At 38.1% G+C, this 18,223-nt stretch overlaps 2 protein-coding genes across 11 annotated transcripts in view; both read left to right on the forward strand.

The window, feature by feature from the left end:
* Positions 1 to 7,368, forward strand: part of sobpa (sine oculis binding protein homolog (Drosophila) a) — a 58,200-nt gene extending 50,832 nt beyond the window's left edge. For all 5 annotated transcript variants that reach the window (XM_088087654.1, XM_088087655.1, XM_042501219.2 and 2 more), the window contains one exon: positions 1,631 to 7,368. The gene's annotated coding sequence lies outside the window, so the exon portion shown is untranslated. The remainder of the gene's footprint in view (positions 1 to 1,630) is intronic.
* Positions 7,369 to 11,697: 4,329 nt separating this feature from the next.
* rock2a (rho-associated, coiled-coil containing protein kinase 2a) overlaps positions 11,698 to 18,223 on the forward strand; it is a 47,188-nt gene continuing 40,662 nt past the window's right edge. For 5 of the 6 annotated variants that reach the window (XR_015778599.1, XR_015778600.1, XM_088087145.1 and 2 more), the window contains exon 1: positions 11,698 to 12,566. Coding sequence is in view for 4 of the 6 variants with exons in the window: in XM_088087145.1 (XP_087943271.1) it covers positions 12,468 to 12,566 (99 nt within the window). In the remaining 2 variants the exon portion in view is untranslated. The remainder of the gene's footprint in view (positions 12,567 to 18,223) is intronic. The other variant, XM_042501398.2, reaches the window with a different exon arrangement.

An 18,223-nucleotide genomic window follows, 5' to 3' on the forward strand; every position in this document is an offset into this window, starting at 1 on the left:
AGGTAAGGTATTTGAATGTTACTTGTGATGACTTACTTGAGCAAACCAGAAGGTATCATACAATATCTGCTGATTCCAACTCGTCAAATACCGCGACTTTGTCGGTGGACCTCCATTTAATGTGACGCTCAAGGTACCCTCCCGTATCTGTTTTGGATGTTCCGGGAGGGAGTGTCAATTAAAGCTTGTTACATGCATTGTGTCTTTTCAAAGTACACTATTGCTTTTGCAGAAAATGCACACTGTCTGCCCATAAATGCATAGTCTTTTTCAAAATACATGTGCAACATAGTCAAAATGTTGTTTTTATATTTATTTCTTTGGTTTAGGCAGCAAAAGCACATGGTCCATTTAGAAAAAAAACATTATGCTTTGGCTTAATTTCACATGGGAAGCAAACAGGGAGCTCCCGAGTTTGTTTGACCCATCTACCACCCCTTCCGCCCACCCTATAAAAACTTTCCTGCTCTTTGTATAATGGTAGTTGCCGGTGGCATCACAAACTTCCGCCACCCAATGTATATCATACTGCTGGAAAAGGTGCCTCGGTGCATCTTAGCCAAAGCCAACACCAATTCTTACTGGGGGAGACAAATGATAATGTTATATCATCTGAAATCTGCGCATATGTATGAAGCCATATTAGTAGAAATGACATTATACAAAAATTTCAGGTGTGTGCGTCTTTTTAGTTTGTTTTGCTGATTTGATTCATTCATGCATTTCTTGCTGGAGCATGTTCATCCAACACATTAATTTTCTAATTTTTTACATATTTCCTCATGAGCCGGCACATTGCTCCCATTTTACAGCAAGATTACTTGTTGCTTCACTTTGACTGGCAGATTACCTCGATGAGCTTCAGAATGGAAATGGGAAGTCTGTCATGTCAAAGGATTTATTCAACACATTAATACCAAATTTAATGATGCACTCCTCGAGTTGTTAATTAAATGAAACTGTATTCAAGAGCAATTGAAGACCAATTCAAGTTGTGGTAACACGAGGCGAGCACTCTGAATTAGAGTAATTAATAACGACAAAAGATGGAAATCAAGCCCCATGCGCCGTTAGTGCTGCTAAAAGCAAACCGGCAGCTGAAGTGAATCATAGAAGTCATGGAGAAACTGTACCATAACCTTCAGATACCTAAAGATACACCATTTTTGATTATTGATAAGGGAGAATGCTAAATCAGTTTGCTGTATCTTACCTTTCCCACTTGTCTGCCATATCACAAGGCATTTATTATGAATTATCTGAAACATGATGTAAAATTTATGCCTCCAGAGAAGCACGCGCTGAATATTTCATTCTTTATTTGCCCAAAAGTGTCCTCAAGCCGATACTGATCACTTGTACCGAAGAGAATAAACTCAAAATAGGAAACACTGCTGACAGTCTGCATTTACTTCTGTTTGATCCTCAGTGTCTCCAGCACCAAAACTGTTATTGTGTGGGTCTTCTATGCACCCTGATGCTCTAAACTGAACCTTTTCTGTTCCCCACTTACCTTGACATGAAAGTTGGGGCTGCCTGCTTGGATTCATGCATCACATTCACCAAAAACAGGCTTGGGTGGTGGTGGGGGGGTAACTCTGTCTAATTCTCCTCCCACTCTGTTTCACAGATGGACGCTCTGAGGACCACAGTGCCATCAACGACACTCACTTGTCCACCCCCCACCTCCAAATCCCACCCCTCCAAACTACACCACCACACACATGAACACTCAGATTTTTCTCGTCCTCACTCATCGTCCAGTCTACCAGCACCACAAATCGCCTTCGACGACTGATGAGAGTCCAACCAAACATGTTGTATCATAGCAGAGTGGACAAGACTCCTTTTGTCCGTCTGACAGACACACTGATGGACTGAACTTCTAAAGAGTTGATGTCGTGGCCAGCAGGATCGCTTGACCTTTGAACTGCAGACAGTATATCCCCGCAACTGGAGGACTTTTACCCTGCTGCTTCACTCCTCATTTAGAGACTCTCAGCCCACACTGCCCCTTACCCACACTCCCTCTAACAAGTGCTCTCCATATTGTCCGTTACAATGAGACGCTGCTGCTGGGAATTTAGTGAAAGGAGCCCCAAAGAGAGATTTCCATCCCCTGTTTCGGTTCAACCTGGTGCCACACCACAGGTACAAAATCTCCAGTAAGTGTTTTTTTTTCTTGTCACTAAGGTATAGACAGATTTCACAAAGAGCCAGAGAGCTGGCAAAAATCTAACCAGCAAAAACAGTGTTTGCCAACCTGACACAAAGTGTTCTGATGGGTGAAGCGAAGAGAGAAGCATAATAAGCATGAATATGTGACTAAGAGTTATTTCAATAAGAGGCTGGAGAACTGTCCTTGGACATAAAAACACAGATTGTTTTTGGATTTACTGAATCAGCAATCTGGAGGATAAAATATTAACCTTCACCAGCAACTAATGGTGTGTGGGTGGAATCATGCAATCTCTGCCATTTTCCTGTAGCACTATTTGCTTGCTCTCAAACTTCACTGATTTGAAATATTTTGTTACACAAGAATGGGACGGAGTTGACATGATAATCATTCCGACTACTGACATTTTCACATCCTGTGTTTAAACAGTAAGCACCAGTACAAGTAATAGGCTGCTGTTTGAGAACATTACGAGGCTTACTGCACCTCCAGAAGAACTGGGATGGCATGACAATGTAGAAAGTCTGCCAAACTGCAGTGGGTACTTGCTACTGCAGGCTAGTACTTAATCTTTTCTATAATACATTACCAGTGGTGTTTCTGTAATGGGCTAGTTTGAGACCGACTGCACTGAATTTAGACGGGGCAGAGGCAAGCCAGCTCTTTCATAAATAATTCTTTTGGGACCTGGAGGAACACTGTTGAAGTAACACAACAGATTTTTTCTACAATAAACACACTGAAGACAAATTCATTTTGGAAATAATTTGAAAAATGTTTAGAACATTGCCTCTTGCTTCTCCACCAGTCCTGCCAAGTTGCTGATTTTTTTTGCCAGTTATTATTTGTTTCAAGCCAAATTTAAAGGAGCAGTGTCTGTAGGTTTTAGTGGCATCTAGTGATGAAGATTGCAGATTGCATCCAACTGAAACTTCTTCCATGTGCCAAGCGTGAACTTCCTTTAGGTTTTTCACCAGGAGCCTAATTATCCGCTGAGGTTTCTTCCTCTACAAAAAAAAAACTGACCTGGTGATTTAAACCAGTAAAAACACTGAAAAAAGCAGTTTCATGCTACAGATCAGTGTTTCTCAGATGTTGTTCGCCATATAGCTGATGGGCTTACCTTTTTTCTTGGTAACTCAAAATCCAGACATTCAGGCGGTTTATACCAGGAGACAAATTATTCACAGGGATCTCTTCCTCAGCAAAACAAACATACTTGGGGATTTAAACTAGTAAAAACACTGTAAAAAACAGTTTTATGTTACAAATCACTGTTTCTGTGGTGTTTTTTGGCACCTGACAGTTGGGCCACTTGCCCAGCATCTTCTAATGTGTACTCACTTTTTTTTCCATCTAATAACTTAAGATCCAGACGTTCATGAGGTTTTTTTTCTGGAGCTGAATTATCTGCAGAGGTCTCCTCCTCCACAAAACAAACTAACCAGGTGATTTAAATCAGTAAAAACACTATCTGATAACTTTAGATCTAGATGTTCATGGATTATTTAAAGCATTAAAAACACTGAATAAAGACGTTTCATGGAAGCAAAAAGTTTTCCAACACTGGGGGAGAGGCTGCTAGCTACATTGGCAACAACAGGAAAACACAAAAAACTAAACTAAAATAAAATAAATAAATAAATAAAAATTAAAAAGCACAAAAATAGTTAATAGCCCTATCTAGAGCCAGTGTTTGATTTGTCTTTTCTGGGCTGCTAGAAACATTGCGGTGCAACATGGCAGACTCCGTGGATAAAACAGCGTGGATATGCTGATATAAACAGCCCATTCTAAGGAAACGAAAACACAAAGATTTTTACTTCCAGGTGATTATACATTAAAAGAAACATACATATTATATTATATTCCATATCTGCCAATATGTCCCCCTAAATCCTACACACTGGACCTTTAAACCCAGCTTTGTTCTTGATTCAGTAGCATGCTCTATGTACAGCATTTTGGCCAGTGTAAGTGAACACAACCGTCGCCCATCCAGTTTGATCTGATCCAGTTACAGCGCAGCTTAAGCCTGCGAGCTGGGACATCAAACAAAGACAGCATTTAGTTTACACTCCTATGGAGGAGGTACATTGTACCAGTGCGAGACAAGGTATTATCATATGCCAAAGGCCTCTGGTGTGTTGAAACAAAACATGTCACCTAGTTTTCAGTGGAAATGGGATTTCAAACTGAAGATCTGACCAGATAATTTATAGTTGCCAAAAAACACAAGCACTTATTTTTTTAAAAAGAGAGGAAGATACAGAACAGAAGTGGATGTCAAAAACAGTATTGCCCTGTTGTCTCTCTTTATGGTTTAAAGGCCTATGATACTGCAAGGAAGGTGAAATACAAATCTGGATTCAAAAGATAAAGGAGTTGCATTAGATGTGTACATTGCTTTGCAGCCCCATCATATCACAGTTTTTTCTGCTGCCTTTGATTTATTTCAGTCATGGTGTGATTCATTCTGTGTCCAAATGAGGCCCAACATTTACTACACATATCCACATATCACAAATATGGCTACACTACCCATACTGATGTCATACACACAACGCAAATAGTTAATGTTAGTGTATGTGTGTGTATGTGTGTGTGTGTGTGTGTGTGTTTGTGTGTGAGAGAGGCAGGTGCAAGCAGAGAGCCCAGTTGAGATTACAGAGTGTTGACTCAGAGTAAGTAGTGTGCAACTCTATCTGTTGCCTGTTAGTCAGGCATTTAGGCTTAGCTTGCCGCTTGCCAAGGCCCAGCTTTGGTGTCACTTTAAGCATTTCCTTGCCCCCGCTTCATTTCTCTGCAAGCAAAGGCAGTGAAAATGCTCTTTTTAAGCTGCCCATTTCTGTCTTGTCTACCTTGTGTTGAATTGCATTCATCCATAGGTAGAGAGCAATTGCACCCCTACTCCAAAATTGAGGTTTCCTTGTCGAGTCGTCAGTCCAGAATCTAGCTAGAGAAAGAACAGAAACCAAGCACTGATGTAATCAAGACACTGGGCACTGTGATGTCTGTAATATAGGGGTCATACAAAACCAAGGCCACAACCAGGATTTTAAAGGTCACACCCCTCACCAAAAAGAAAGTCTTTTCATATGTTATTTTTTCAGTTACGTGTTTGTGTATACTTTAAATGTTATATCTTATAAAACACACATTGTGTGTAGGTTTTTAGAATGTAAAGACCCCCCAGGTTGCAAAAACATACAAAGGACACGACCTCAGTATCCTAAATGTTTGCTGCAATCCTGCTATGACAAAACTGAGCCACTGATACAGCTCTGTCTGTTTGTCTTAAGCAGGACAGGTTCAAAATTATGCTTTGTTTACTGCTCAAAGCTAACACTTTAGCACCCACTGCAATGAGCTAACAGGCTGCTAGCATTCCCAAAACAGGAAGTCAGACCTTGTAACGGTGAAGAAAGGTGTCAGTGTTTTAATTATGTAACATTTGGACATTTTTGTCCTGCTTGCAGTGGCTATTTTTGTGCAGCTATGTGATCATATTTAATGCCACAAAACATACTGAGCACCTTGACATAATTTAGAGGATGAACTCCAAACAGGGCTCCCCATGAGCTTTCCTCTGGTGCCACCCTCAGGACAAAATATCCACTTTGTGCACAAAATATTAAGAGGTAATGGCTGAATGTGGAAAATACACTTAATTACTTTTTCGATGTGAGTTAAATGAAAAAATTGTTTCCACTTTCATCTCTGTCCGATAGGCCTAAATATGAAGCTAAAGCAAGCTACCTGTTGGTCAGCTTAGCATAGCATAAAGACAGGAAACGTGGGAAAAAGCTAACCTGACTCTTATGAACTGACTCTATTAAATAATAATAATAATAATAATAATAAAGTTAAAAAAAACAAAACAAAAAAAAAATTCTACCAGCATCTCTAAACTTCACTTATTAGCACATTTTGTATAATCTTTTTCCAGTCTTAGTTTTTAGCTAAGCTAATTGCCTGCTGGTTGTAGCTTCAGAGGTGAATTCTCCCAAAACACTAGCCTTTTTCATTGAATTTGCTTCACAAAAAGACTAACACAAATTGTTTTGGTGAGATTTTCTAAATTTTAGTCTGATTACTGGCAGATTTCCCAGAATTGTTCTAAGATATTATCTTAAGGCCTACCTGAAATTTCATAGCCTACTGATTAAAAAAGGTGAGTTGGGCTTGAATTACGATCAGGGACTCACCAAAATCATTTATGTATGCATTTTCTCCTGCTTGGCACCATTACACACACACATTCAGACACACACAGACAAAACCACATGCATGTTATGTGTGACCGTAACCTGCACCATGCTGTGTTGACATTGCAAACAGTGTACTGTCCACGTCCAAGACAGATATTGAAGATATTAGAGCCTAACTCTCACGTGGAAATCCTGGACCACTGAATCAGTCTTTGTGATGGCAAACAGACTCGTGACAAATCTCCAGCATTCCTTTTTTGATGGACTACAGGCCTAGTCAACAGCCTGAATTATGCAATGACATCTAACTCTAACCTGAATATAGACGAGTGGTCCACAGACAAAATAAAACATGACATGACTTCATGTTACTTTTCAAAAACAACAGAGAAGTTGCCTTAACTCTTGCTTGTATAATCTCTCCAGTTAAGACAATGATGCTCGCTTGTAAAGAAGACTCTCCCTTCTTTGTACAAAATGAAATATACCAGAAACAATGACTTTGTTATCTTGCTAGTGTCAATGTATAGATGATCAGCTTTTTTCTGTAACTTGTATGGACCGTCACATTTTTGCTAAGAAGAAACCCTCCTCCCAACTTCCTTTTTCCTAAACATCCAATCTGTTCAACGTTTTAACTTGTGGTGGACTGTCGATCTTTTTGTGTACATTTTATAGTATTATTTATTGTTGACAAGTTTTGCATTTGCAAATAATAAAATAAGTGAAGGTGGTTTGACCTGAGCATTCTATTCCAATGTAAATGCCTGGTGAACAGTGAAAAGCTTTTTTAATTATTAAAACGGAGAAAACAGTGATATGAGGAGATGATCTTCTGTCTTTTTCTTATGACGTTGTAACATGTACATAACATGTGGCCAAAATTGCTTTGGAAAATAATCATTTTTTGTGTTGTAACAGTATTTGTTTTATCCAGTGAATTGCTCATGAAGACAAATAAATAAGAAGCACACACAACTCTGTTTCAGATGGGTCATATCTGCTCATTCTATGTATGAGGAAACTGCACACCAACTGCATTATATTGTGAGAAAAACTGGAAGAACTATCATCTTTCTTTAAACATCATTTATTGGGAGATTTTGAGCTGATAATTCACTTCATCACATCATTGACAACGTGGCAGAGATCCACCCAAAACCTGTAAAAACTTGTGAAAATCATAATTAATAACTGTGAATTTCAGCTGTGTCACATCTCAAAAAAAGTCAACATATTCTATATTAAAACCTTTAATAAAAACACTGAGAAAAAGCTGTGCATCTCAATGGAAATATGTAAAGTAAAAATAATTAAAAGCACTTACAGTTATCGTTTACTGTATGCAAACAACAGCATTATAAAAAGCTAGATATGAACCATTCAGTGTGTGACAAAAACATTTAATGACTGAGAATCTACAGTATAATCCTTTAGGTGTGGTAAAAATCTGAGGTGAAGAGCTAAAAAATACCAGCTACTTTTGATTTTTTTAGTGATGCAAAGAAAAAAGAGCGCCGGAAAAACAAAAATGCCATAGCATCTACCAGCCAAATACATTTATGCTAACAACTCTAAAATGTCATTAATAATTAATGCACATGTGATTACTTGTTTAAACACGTTTTAGAATATGAATCATTCATAACTTGTTGAATTTTCGTTATACTGTTTAAATATTGATGTCCAACATGGAGTGAATTGGAAATAATAAAAAAAACAGTAAATAATGAGTGCAGTAATTACTAGTTATCTCTACTGATAATTAACCCACCAGTTAGTAACTAAGCTCTGATTTATATATATATAAAAAAATCAAATTTCTAACAATTTTAATTACCAGCAGAGGCTGATGTAGTGACAACTGGAAATATACTCACCGTCACTGAAGCGACGAACAGTTTTAAAGAAATCCAGTTTTTAAGATCTCAACATAAGCCTACAGTCAAGGGAATATCTGACTTGAGGTGGCAGCGCTGCAGATGAGAAATGTGGATTTAATGGTCTCTGGCTCTATCTTGTGGCTGCTGAAAGTATTGGCTCACTCCTCAGAGGGGAGATAATGGGAAAACGTGTTCTCACAAGGGAGACATTAACTAGAAGTGGACACAATTTAATGAACACACAATATAATGCATCCAATACAACAGCTGTGGGTGAAGCCTACAATGATTGTTTTTTGTTGAGACTGTCAGACAGAGACTGTGTTGGGCTGATTAAACTCATAATATTTTACTACCCTGACTGCTTAGGTAGAATATTTTCTATTAGAGGAAGCAAGCAGGACTGGAATGCATTATATTGTAAAGTGTCACTTATATTTCACGAATCACTTTTATGACACACATCGGCCAAAATATGAGGAGTTTTTTCCCCCCTTGCTATCTATATATCTTTTTATAGATCTATTGACAACATTACAACATATTTTTTTCACAAAAAAACAACATATCAGACTGGGAATATCGATATATCTATACATACATACACACGCACACATATATATATGTATGTGTGTGTGTGTGTGTGTGTATATATATATATATGTATATATGTATATATATGTATATATGTGTGTGTATGTATATATATATATATATATATATATATACACACACATATTTATGGATTTATTTCAGTCATTTTCTTGGGTGTTTTCTTTCATAGTCAAGAAAATGTAATTCAAATGTCATATTGATGAAAAAAACATGTGATTTAGTGCAAACATTATTAATGTTATCTTATTGTTTAGTTTTGAATAATGTAAATGATACATTGCTGTTAGCATTAATACTATTTTTTAAAATTATCAGTCAATAATAAAATTTCTATTTTTATCTTAAAGAAAAGAGATACAACAATATGTCATAATGCTTTTTGTTCATAGAAGACATTTGACATGCCACAGTTGGAAAAGTACAGAGGGATCAAATTAATAATGGCTGATTTCCATTGAGCTGCTTCAGTTTCAGGGTCCTCATATTATTTATCCTGACTCACTGTCACACTGTCATGTCTTGCTTGGACACTTGAATAGAACAGAGCTCTTGTTAATGTTATTAGTAACTCCTGTGCTTTTCCTGCTATGACAGATGTCATGTTGTGAAATAGGTCTACAAAACATGCAGATACTTCCCCTGTGTATGAGAAACATTATCCGTCAGCACAAACTGGGAAATGAGCAATTTAAACCCATAATTTTTAACCTGTTTGAATTCAAACCAATATATTCACTCGACTGATGTAACAAATAAACAAATATTGTGCAAGAGATCTTTGCCAGTGTGAAGAATAATGAGAATTTTCTCAGGCATGAGCACAGTCAGCAGGAGCGCTTTTTGTTTCTCTCTCTCACCTCTGATTGCTGCTTTGGGAATCAAAGGCTGTGTTAAAAATGAGCACATTTGAACAGTTCAATTTACCTGGTGCTGGCATCATTTCAAACAGAAATGTAACCTCTTGTGTGGTCAATCATATCCTCTTTGATCACCAAGTTATCAGTAAGTAGTGTATTTTTCTTATTAAATTGGTGGCTACCACTTTCTGAGTATCATCCCTGTTTCTCATTTTTGACATACTTAAGGAAAATAAGGATAGCTAAATACCACACAAAACTGCTTATTGCATGAAACTGGTATTTTCTGCAGAATGGAAACTGATGTGTCAAAATTTGCATTTAATATTTAACTGTTGAAGTGGTACAGATGACCAAAGCTGATACGATTGCAAGATTGTAGGTCATAGACCACACTAAAATATCACATGATTTTTTTACCACTAAAAATTATTAGATATAAAAATTTAGGTTAGATTGGAATTAATTAGTACCCTTATATAATGAGAGTCATATTTAAATCAGACTCACTAAATGAGTTCAATGTGGTAGTCTATTATGCTGCAAAATTGCAGTTTGTTTGAGTCTCACGCACTTCCTCACTGTGTAGTTTAACACTACATTTCCCAGATATCACCTCTACCCACCTGCTGGATTTTCTGTTTATTACTTTGTATTTCTGTAGGTGGCGCTCATGTTTTTGTTCCGCTACTCTGCCTGCTGCTCATCATTTAATTAACTGTTCCAAATAAAGAAAATGTAAAATGCACTTTCTGTTGGTGATTCAGGATTTTTCCCAGGAAAAAAACGAGCGCACATCAGCTTCATATGCCAAAATTTAATATAATAAAACAACCATTAAATTGGAGCAAGGTGAAAGGATGCATCTATGGTCCAACTGCTCCCTCTGCTGAATGAAACAGAATACATCCCATTTTCTGAGTGCAACACCACCAAACTTCCGCACTTCGTAATTATTCAATCATTGAAAACAGTTATTAGTCAAGGAAAAAACTTTGCTCAGCTCTTCAATATTAGTCTCATACCTTTTGTTACTGAGATCGCTAAAATAATTTCAATTCTGCTTATTTTTGCTTAATTAATTCTGGTGAAATCAACTATTTGTAATTATGTCAGAGACCTCTGAGGGTGCATGTGATCCTGGGCGGATTATCAGACAGTGAGCTCCTGGGCAGATATATACAAAATGCACCCTCACCCACCTCTGTGGTGCAAGACACACTTTATAGTTCATTAGTCTGTTTTCGTGTTGTCATTTTGTCTTTTTGAGTCTTTTGTGTCTCTTTGTGGTTGTTTGGTCTTTTTTGTCTCAAAAATCCCTTAATTTTACATGTCTCATTTAAAATTTTGCCAAAAAATAAACTTTTTGCACCAACTAGACCAGATTTAAAAAACAAAACAAAAGACAAACATTAAATTTATAAATGCATGATAATATTAAAAAAAAACAAACAAAAAACAAACAAAACAAAAAAAAACAAGGCTATTTTCAATTTCAGGATTTAAACTTAAAATGTTTAAAAAATAAAATCAGAGGTTTTAAAATCTAATAATCTAATCTGATATTGTCATTGTTGTGTACACTTTTTCACTCCTGTAATGTTTGATAATTTCATTGGCTTCAACACCGACAACAGGTTATAAGATAAAAAGAAAATAGCCTATATGGTCATTTATAGTGGAGGTAGGCTTATGAATATCTCCCAATTAATAAAAATATGTGTTGCTTTGAAGAAGGTAAATATATATTAAAAAAGAGAAAAGCAAAGTCACACCCGAGCCATCCTCCTCCTCTGATAAATAAAGTACAGTCCCTTACCATCTTAGTATTTGTTCAGTAATAAGCTGGTTTTAATTTTGTTTATAGTTGAATATATAAACAAGTAGAGGTAGGGGTGCAGGAGGAGAGGCCAGGCGGCTTCTGGGTAACTGAGTCCTCCATGTGTTGATGTCAGGGGGAGGAGAGAGACTCCAGACTCAGTCAGTGTGTGTTGGTGTGTAGATGTGAGTGTACGGCGAAAAATTCAACCGCCGGAGGACTTTTCCCAACGAGTCAAACTACTTATTTTGGGGCAATAAAGCCAATAAGAAGGAAAAGCCGAGGAAGACACATGCGAAAATGCGAGAAGAAATCCAGGAAGAGAGTGTGTGCTTATTAAAAATTCAGCGCGGGAGAGCAGACATTATCACCCCCTCGGATGACTTGTGGCAGCACTGAGGATAAACTACAACACTAACGGGCTCCAAACATCATTGAATGGGGTGAAAGGAAGCGGAATTTTCTCCTAAAGGCGAGTCCAAAGCATTTCCAAGCGGCCAAAAACCAAAGGGAAGGGGAGGAGAGGGGGGCAAAGAAAACGCCCTGCTGCCTGTTGCTGGTATCTCCACATTCAAACTTTTATCGCCGAGTTGTAAAAATGCATCTTTCACTTAACGGGAGGTGATAATTCAAGCGTGACGTTATCTGAATTAGCTCAAACGGCTAGCTTACTGCGCTTACTTGGCAAGTTTTTGGGGACATCTCAGCTTTTTGGGGATATTTTCTCTTCATTGTGCACACTATTCCTGTTGGAGGCGATTTGGGTGGGCTGAGTGCCCAAGGCTGCTCCGCTAGGCCCACGGCCATTAGCCAGGAACAAAGAGGTTTCACATGTAAACTCAAACAGTTTGGGAAAGCTCTTCATATTTTGCTCAACTTTTTTTGACCGCCGACGCTGCAGCCATGTCTTTGGGCGCGGAGAGGAGGATGGAAACCCGGCTGAAGAAGCTGGAGGACATGATCAGAGAGCCCAGATCTGCCATAAACCTGGAAAGTTTGCTGGTGAGTCAAGTGGGATACACCTCATAGATTATTAATGATGCCATGTTGTCTGTTCGCTGAAACGTTAGACACGTATGCACACACACTTGGGTAACGTTATGCTATTGACAAATATCTCCCCAGTTATTCATTTCATTGTCAAAAAGTAACCTGCTGCTTTAAGCATTGTTTTTACATCAGGCAGACTGTGATGCTCTATAGGACTATTCTTTATTATTTTTTCTTATCGCAACCATTTGTTACACAGTTCATTTTCTGTCCTGAAATCAAATGTCATTATACTATTTTCTATTTAGAAAAAGCTGCCAAAATAAGAGCCTCATGGTGGACATACTGTAGGCCTGATTAATAGTTAAGACTGAGTGCAGACAGGGCAGTTTGGGACTCTGTGAAGCGTGTCTGCAGATTAGGATTAACTCATGGAGAATGTCTCTCTCCGTGTGTTTATGGAGACTAATATTTCCGGCTAAAACTCCCTCCTGAGTAACATTTTGGGTTCTCCAGACTGGGATTGTCCCACTACCCACAAGATCTACAGAGCTATTTTGGTCTCACTGATAGGTGATCACAAAGATGTTGGCCCAGTATTTTTATTTATTTATTTTTTTAAACTTTTGACTACTGTAACTTATTTACCACAGTAGGGGTGGCTGTGGTGCAACTTTAAAAAAATAAAATAAAAATCATGATCCTCCCCAGAGCTACAAATATTTTTGATGAGCCTCCCTGAGTGATGTGGGAAAATGCATGACCCTCCTTCCACCATAAATAACCATAATTCAGAGTTTCTAGCTGCGATAAATGCCGTGATTTGGGTGATTTTTTAAAGAAAACGTGCCTTTCAAACTAGAGCCAGACTCATACTGTTTTTTTGGGGTCCAATACTGATATAGGGGAGTAACAAATTCCAAAATTGACATACTGGCTAATGTTATAGCCTATATATATGCAATTATCCCCCAGATAAGGTTATCAAATACTTGTGATTAATTCAGGATATTTTACAGCTTAACAATAAGCTTTATTGTAAAAAATGACATCAATGCACTGAAAGAGTGAATTTCATTGGATTGCATTATGTCTTCTTTAAACTTTTAATATCATGTGTTTTGGAATGCATATAAACTGATACAGATATATCAGCCCTTAAAATCATTTGACTGATATATCGGTCAAGCTTTATTTCAAACCTGCGTAAAGGATTTGGGGCTCTGTGGATATTTAAAATGAATACAAAGCACAACCATTTAAAGTTGAATTAAGCCAAATCAGAAAACTCTATTCCCTCCCCAGCGCTTAAAAAAATGATGTGAAGTGCCTCCCCTGTTTACACCACCTCCTCCGATCTTAGAAATTATGAACAGTCCCGAAGACAAAACTCATGAATCTTAAAATGTTTGTATTTATATACCACTTTCTGGTCAGAGGGTTGTCTGAAAACCAGTGTGATACAAATCAGGCTACAGATATGCAATGTATTCAAAAAAACAAAAATACAGGACTGGCTATCTTTGGCATAATGAATTGATAACAGGAAAATGCTCAACCAGAATTCCCCTAAATTCATACATATTTGCAAAACTAAACATTGTCACTGCAAGCCCTGAACTGTCAGCTCAGTAAATTGCCCTTTTATTCATCTCAAACTGTAACACTAAAGCCCATGTAAGTGCAGAGTAATTACAATCTGCACGCTTCATGTGAATTATACTGATTCCACTCTAATATGATTCTGTTTTGCTTCCCACATATATTTCTGGGAAGTGAGCTGGTACATTTCCATCAGTTTGCTCTGAGTTGACGTGGTCAGAAGTTGTGAGATTTATCATTGATTTTTTAGTTGTTGAGCAGCAAACTCGTGCCCTCGTGTTTGCACTTGTAAGACTGAATCGCATTGGTTTATACAGCATTTGTCATGATTGAGAACTGAAATTTTTGACCAATTAATTGTCTACTGATTTAAAAATCAGTTACTTGGTTTGGGTATTTTTTACTCCTCTTTAGACAGTACACTGAATATCTGGATGTCATCTTGGGTTTCGGGAAACAGTTACTACATTTTTTAACCATTTTGTGATATTTCATAGACCAAACAATTCATCAATTTATTGAGAAAATAAAATTGCAGATTACTTGACAAATAATTGAAAATAATTGCAGCCCTAGTGCAATTATCAAGCTATGGATAGACCAGTACCGCTCATGGATTTTTTGCATTATACAATAGGTTATCAGGATTTAGAATTCCCTCTACTGATATGATCTGATCATGTCATACTGATACAAAGGGAAATTCTTCATTCTGCAAACTGCAAAAGTTAGTGCTTTCTTTTGGAGAGTAAAGTTTGATTTTTTGGCAAAAGATACTTTGCAATGGAGACAAGTCTTAAATTGCGGTGCTCTAAAGTGGTTCTGGTGGAAAAGTATAAGGGGTGTACCTCTTGATAGATGCTTTTGGCAAGTTTTGTAATGACCTAAAGTTGCATAAAGCAGTGGAAAAATACATTATACCAATATACATCATGACATTAGGCTGAAATAGGAAAGAAAAAATAGAATAAAATCTGGTGTGTTTTTATAGTCCACAGGAACAATCTCAGCTTGAGTGAAAGAGGTTTGATTGCTCGGAGCAGAGAAAATTGGAGTCATAGATGTTAGTTCTTGTGCCTGATGTCACTGTGTAATAATACTAATTTATGAACATGAGGACATTTTTTTCAGACTCACGACTTTATTTCAGAGCCAGCTCTGTGTCACCACAGCACCTGCGATAACTGTGGAGTGACATCCGTTTTAGTGTTGGTGTTTAAATTTCTGGGCCCCCTAACTGGACCTGACAGAGGGCAAACACACTGTCGGGCCTATCTTAAAAAGCATCACCTCACCCCTTTAAACGGGCCCCATCCAGTTTGGGGCCCTCTGTACACCCCCACCCCTGTCCCCCCTTCCACACTACTTGAACCACTCCTGGTGTGTTCCCTCTTCCCTTAAAACATTGAGCAGAATACTTGCATGAACACTGGTGGTGTTTACTTCCTGCACGCGAGCCGGAGAGATAGAGGTGTTGAGTGTTTGAGACAAAAGTTGAGTGGGAAGCATGCGTAGGAGAGAGCAGGCTGCAGTTTTCCATTTTTAGCAGCCTTGGAGCTGTCGCAGGGATCAAGAAGTTTTGGTGCTCACGGTGGGATTCAAACGAAGACTCATGCACAAACACAAACACTAAGGGCTCAGAAATGTCCTTTTTTGCAGGTGGGATAAAAACATGAATACTCTAAGTGCCGTAATAATTGCTCACAGGCTCATATTCAGTAAACAATGAATCACACATCCCCTGCTATTGTGGCATAGCAACAGCAAAAGAAAAAAGCATCCGAAGAAGCCGCTTTGTTGACTCCCCTAAATTACAGCTTTGTGAAAGAAACTCAATAATTAAATCTGCTTTTTAGTTGACTTGAAATTAGATGTATTAAGGACTTGCCAGGGAGCCGTGGGCTGAGTACCCTGAGGATACGGAAAGCTGACAGTGAGGAATCCGCAGCATCTGTCAAGTAAACTCGGTGACCTTCCTGTAAAGAAATCTGACCCTTTATATGCCGGGACACACAGTATTGTACACTAATATCCCAATAAGGCAGCAGAGATTCCTCTGTAAACCGTTTTGTCATCTGTACTGGACTCTCAAGTCACACCTGCCACCAAAAAGAACCAAATACTAAGCAAAAATCACATGAATAGTGCTTAAATCCTTTGAAATTTAAGCAAATTGTCTTGATTTCTTTCGAAAACATGGAAAGAAGGCACTGAGCAATGACTGAAGGCATAACCCAAAGATTAGCAAGAAATTATAAAAAAATACAAGAAAATTACCTGTAAAATTATTAATTAAAAAACAAAACAAACAGAAGAAAAATAAATTTTAAAAAACTAAAAAAAAAAAAACAAGGAAATGTCCTGGAAAAAAATACTATAAAAAATATAGTAATTCTGTGACACAATTTGAAAAATATCATTAAAAATACATTTCTTTCCTGGCTTTTTTTCCCCTAGTCATTTCCCCCTAGCTTTTATAGAAATAATTTTCTAAATCTACTCATTTCTAGCAATTTGTGTAGCTTTTTCCTTTGTTTTTTAACCAAGTTGCTCATTGCCTTTTTAACTATTGTTTTTGAAAGAAATCAAATCTCTGTGCTCAGGGTTCAAAGGGTTACTGGCACCATGCACTGTTGTGGTATAAACTGTAAATCGCTGTAATGCCTCTATCAGCATTGGATTAAATGTAACCTGAAGTCTCAGCAACCTTCCCCTTGTGCAAACTGTGGTGATCATTATTTGGCAGCAAACCACTGCTGACTGAAGTGTTGGACTAAAGGGCAAGCAAAAGAAAGGGCATTTCTTGAGATAAAGAAAAAAAACTTGATTGCAAGTCACATAAGTTGCCTTTCTGCTGTCCTGAAGGAAATGACCTCACTGAGTAAATAGTTGGCAGCTATATATGGGACTCAAAGTCCCTGCGAATGACTGCACTTTCCCCTTTCACTTTTCAGCCTTATCTCTTTTTCTCTGGCTCTGCTTCGCTCTCAGCCTGCAGCTCTGCCCCTCCTCTCAGGCTTGTTAAACACACTGCAGGTATTTTAACTGTAGCTCCAGTCCAAAGCCCTTTGATACAGCTGCAGACCTGGTACCGCCTGATAACTTAGTGCCCAGCACTTAAGTGTGAACGATACGAGATATGGATAGCTAAGAGCATGTCTGAAATCTTCCAGATCATCTCTGTGAGGCAGTCATTTAACATCATAATGCTCTTGTTTTGCGCATAATGTTGATTAATCACTCCAGTTTTTATTTTCACACATAGCCTCAGTTTGTTCATTTCCCACCTATTTTTTCATCACCCTTCTTCTCATCCAGCATCTCCTGTCTCCCTTCTTTTTTACCTCTGCGCTTTTCCATTTCTTTGCCCACACTTTTTTCTTTACTTTGTAGCTTTTTTTCGGGATGTGGGGAAAACCCCTGTGTGTCTTTTTCTCTGTCCTTTACAGTGATAGTCAACCTGAGTGTTGGCTCTGTCTCTGGTGTGCAGTTGAGTTGCTCTCAGGCAAGCAGCAGCAGCAGTCCCGGCTTCAATGTGCTAGCTGGATAGAAACACTGCCTTATAAGGCACTGGGGACGGTGGCCCCGGCCAATTTTTTTTTCCTGCAAAACAAGCCAGTCTCTCTGCTCCACACCTCCTCTTGGTGAGACAGCCGGGCCTCTCTCTGCAGTCTTTTTTTGGTTTTTGCTCCACTCCAGTGAAGAAGACCCAGTGTCTTCCGGGTGTGCAAGCCCTCAGCAGTCTTAAAATGTCACACTTCAGTTCAGCTATGTATCATCTGGTCTTCGTTAGTGATCACAACTAAGTAACTTTACCGGGGTTTTCCCTGTTTATTAAAGCTATAGATGGTCCATTAGATGTTTTTCTACATATATCTATGATTCGTTTTGTGTCAGGGCTTTAATTTGAACTTCCAATACATACTCCTCTGTACAAAGTAATTTAAAAGTTGTAGTTTGACATTTTTGAAAATTTGCTTTCATGCCAGGAGTTTAATGGAAAGCTTGATACCACTCTCAATATATACATATCTACTAGCAGCCTGTTAGCTTAGTTTAGCACAAAG

The sequence above is a fragment of the Plectropomus leopardus genome, chromosome 14 (genome assembly GCF_026936395.1).
Source record: "Plectropomus leopardus strain MGB_pleo_1.0 chromosome 14, ASM2693639v1, whole genome shotgun sequence".
Classification (NCBI taxonomy): domain Eukaryota; kingdom Metazoa; phylum Chordata; class Actinopteri; order Perciformes; family Serranidae; genus Plectropomus; species Plectropomus leopardus.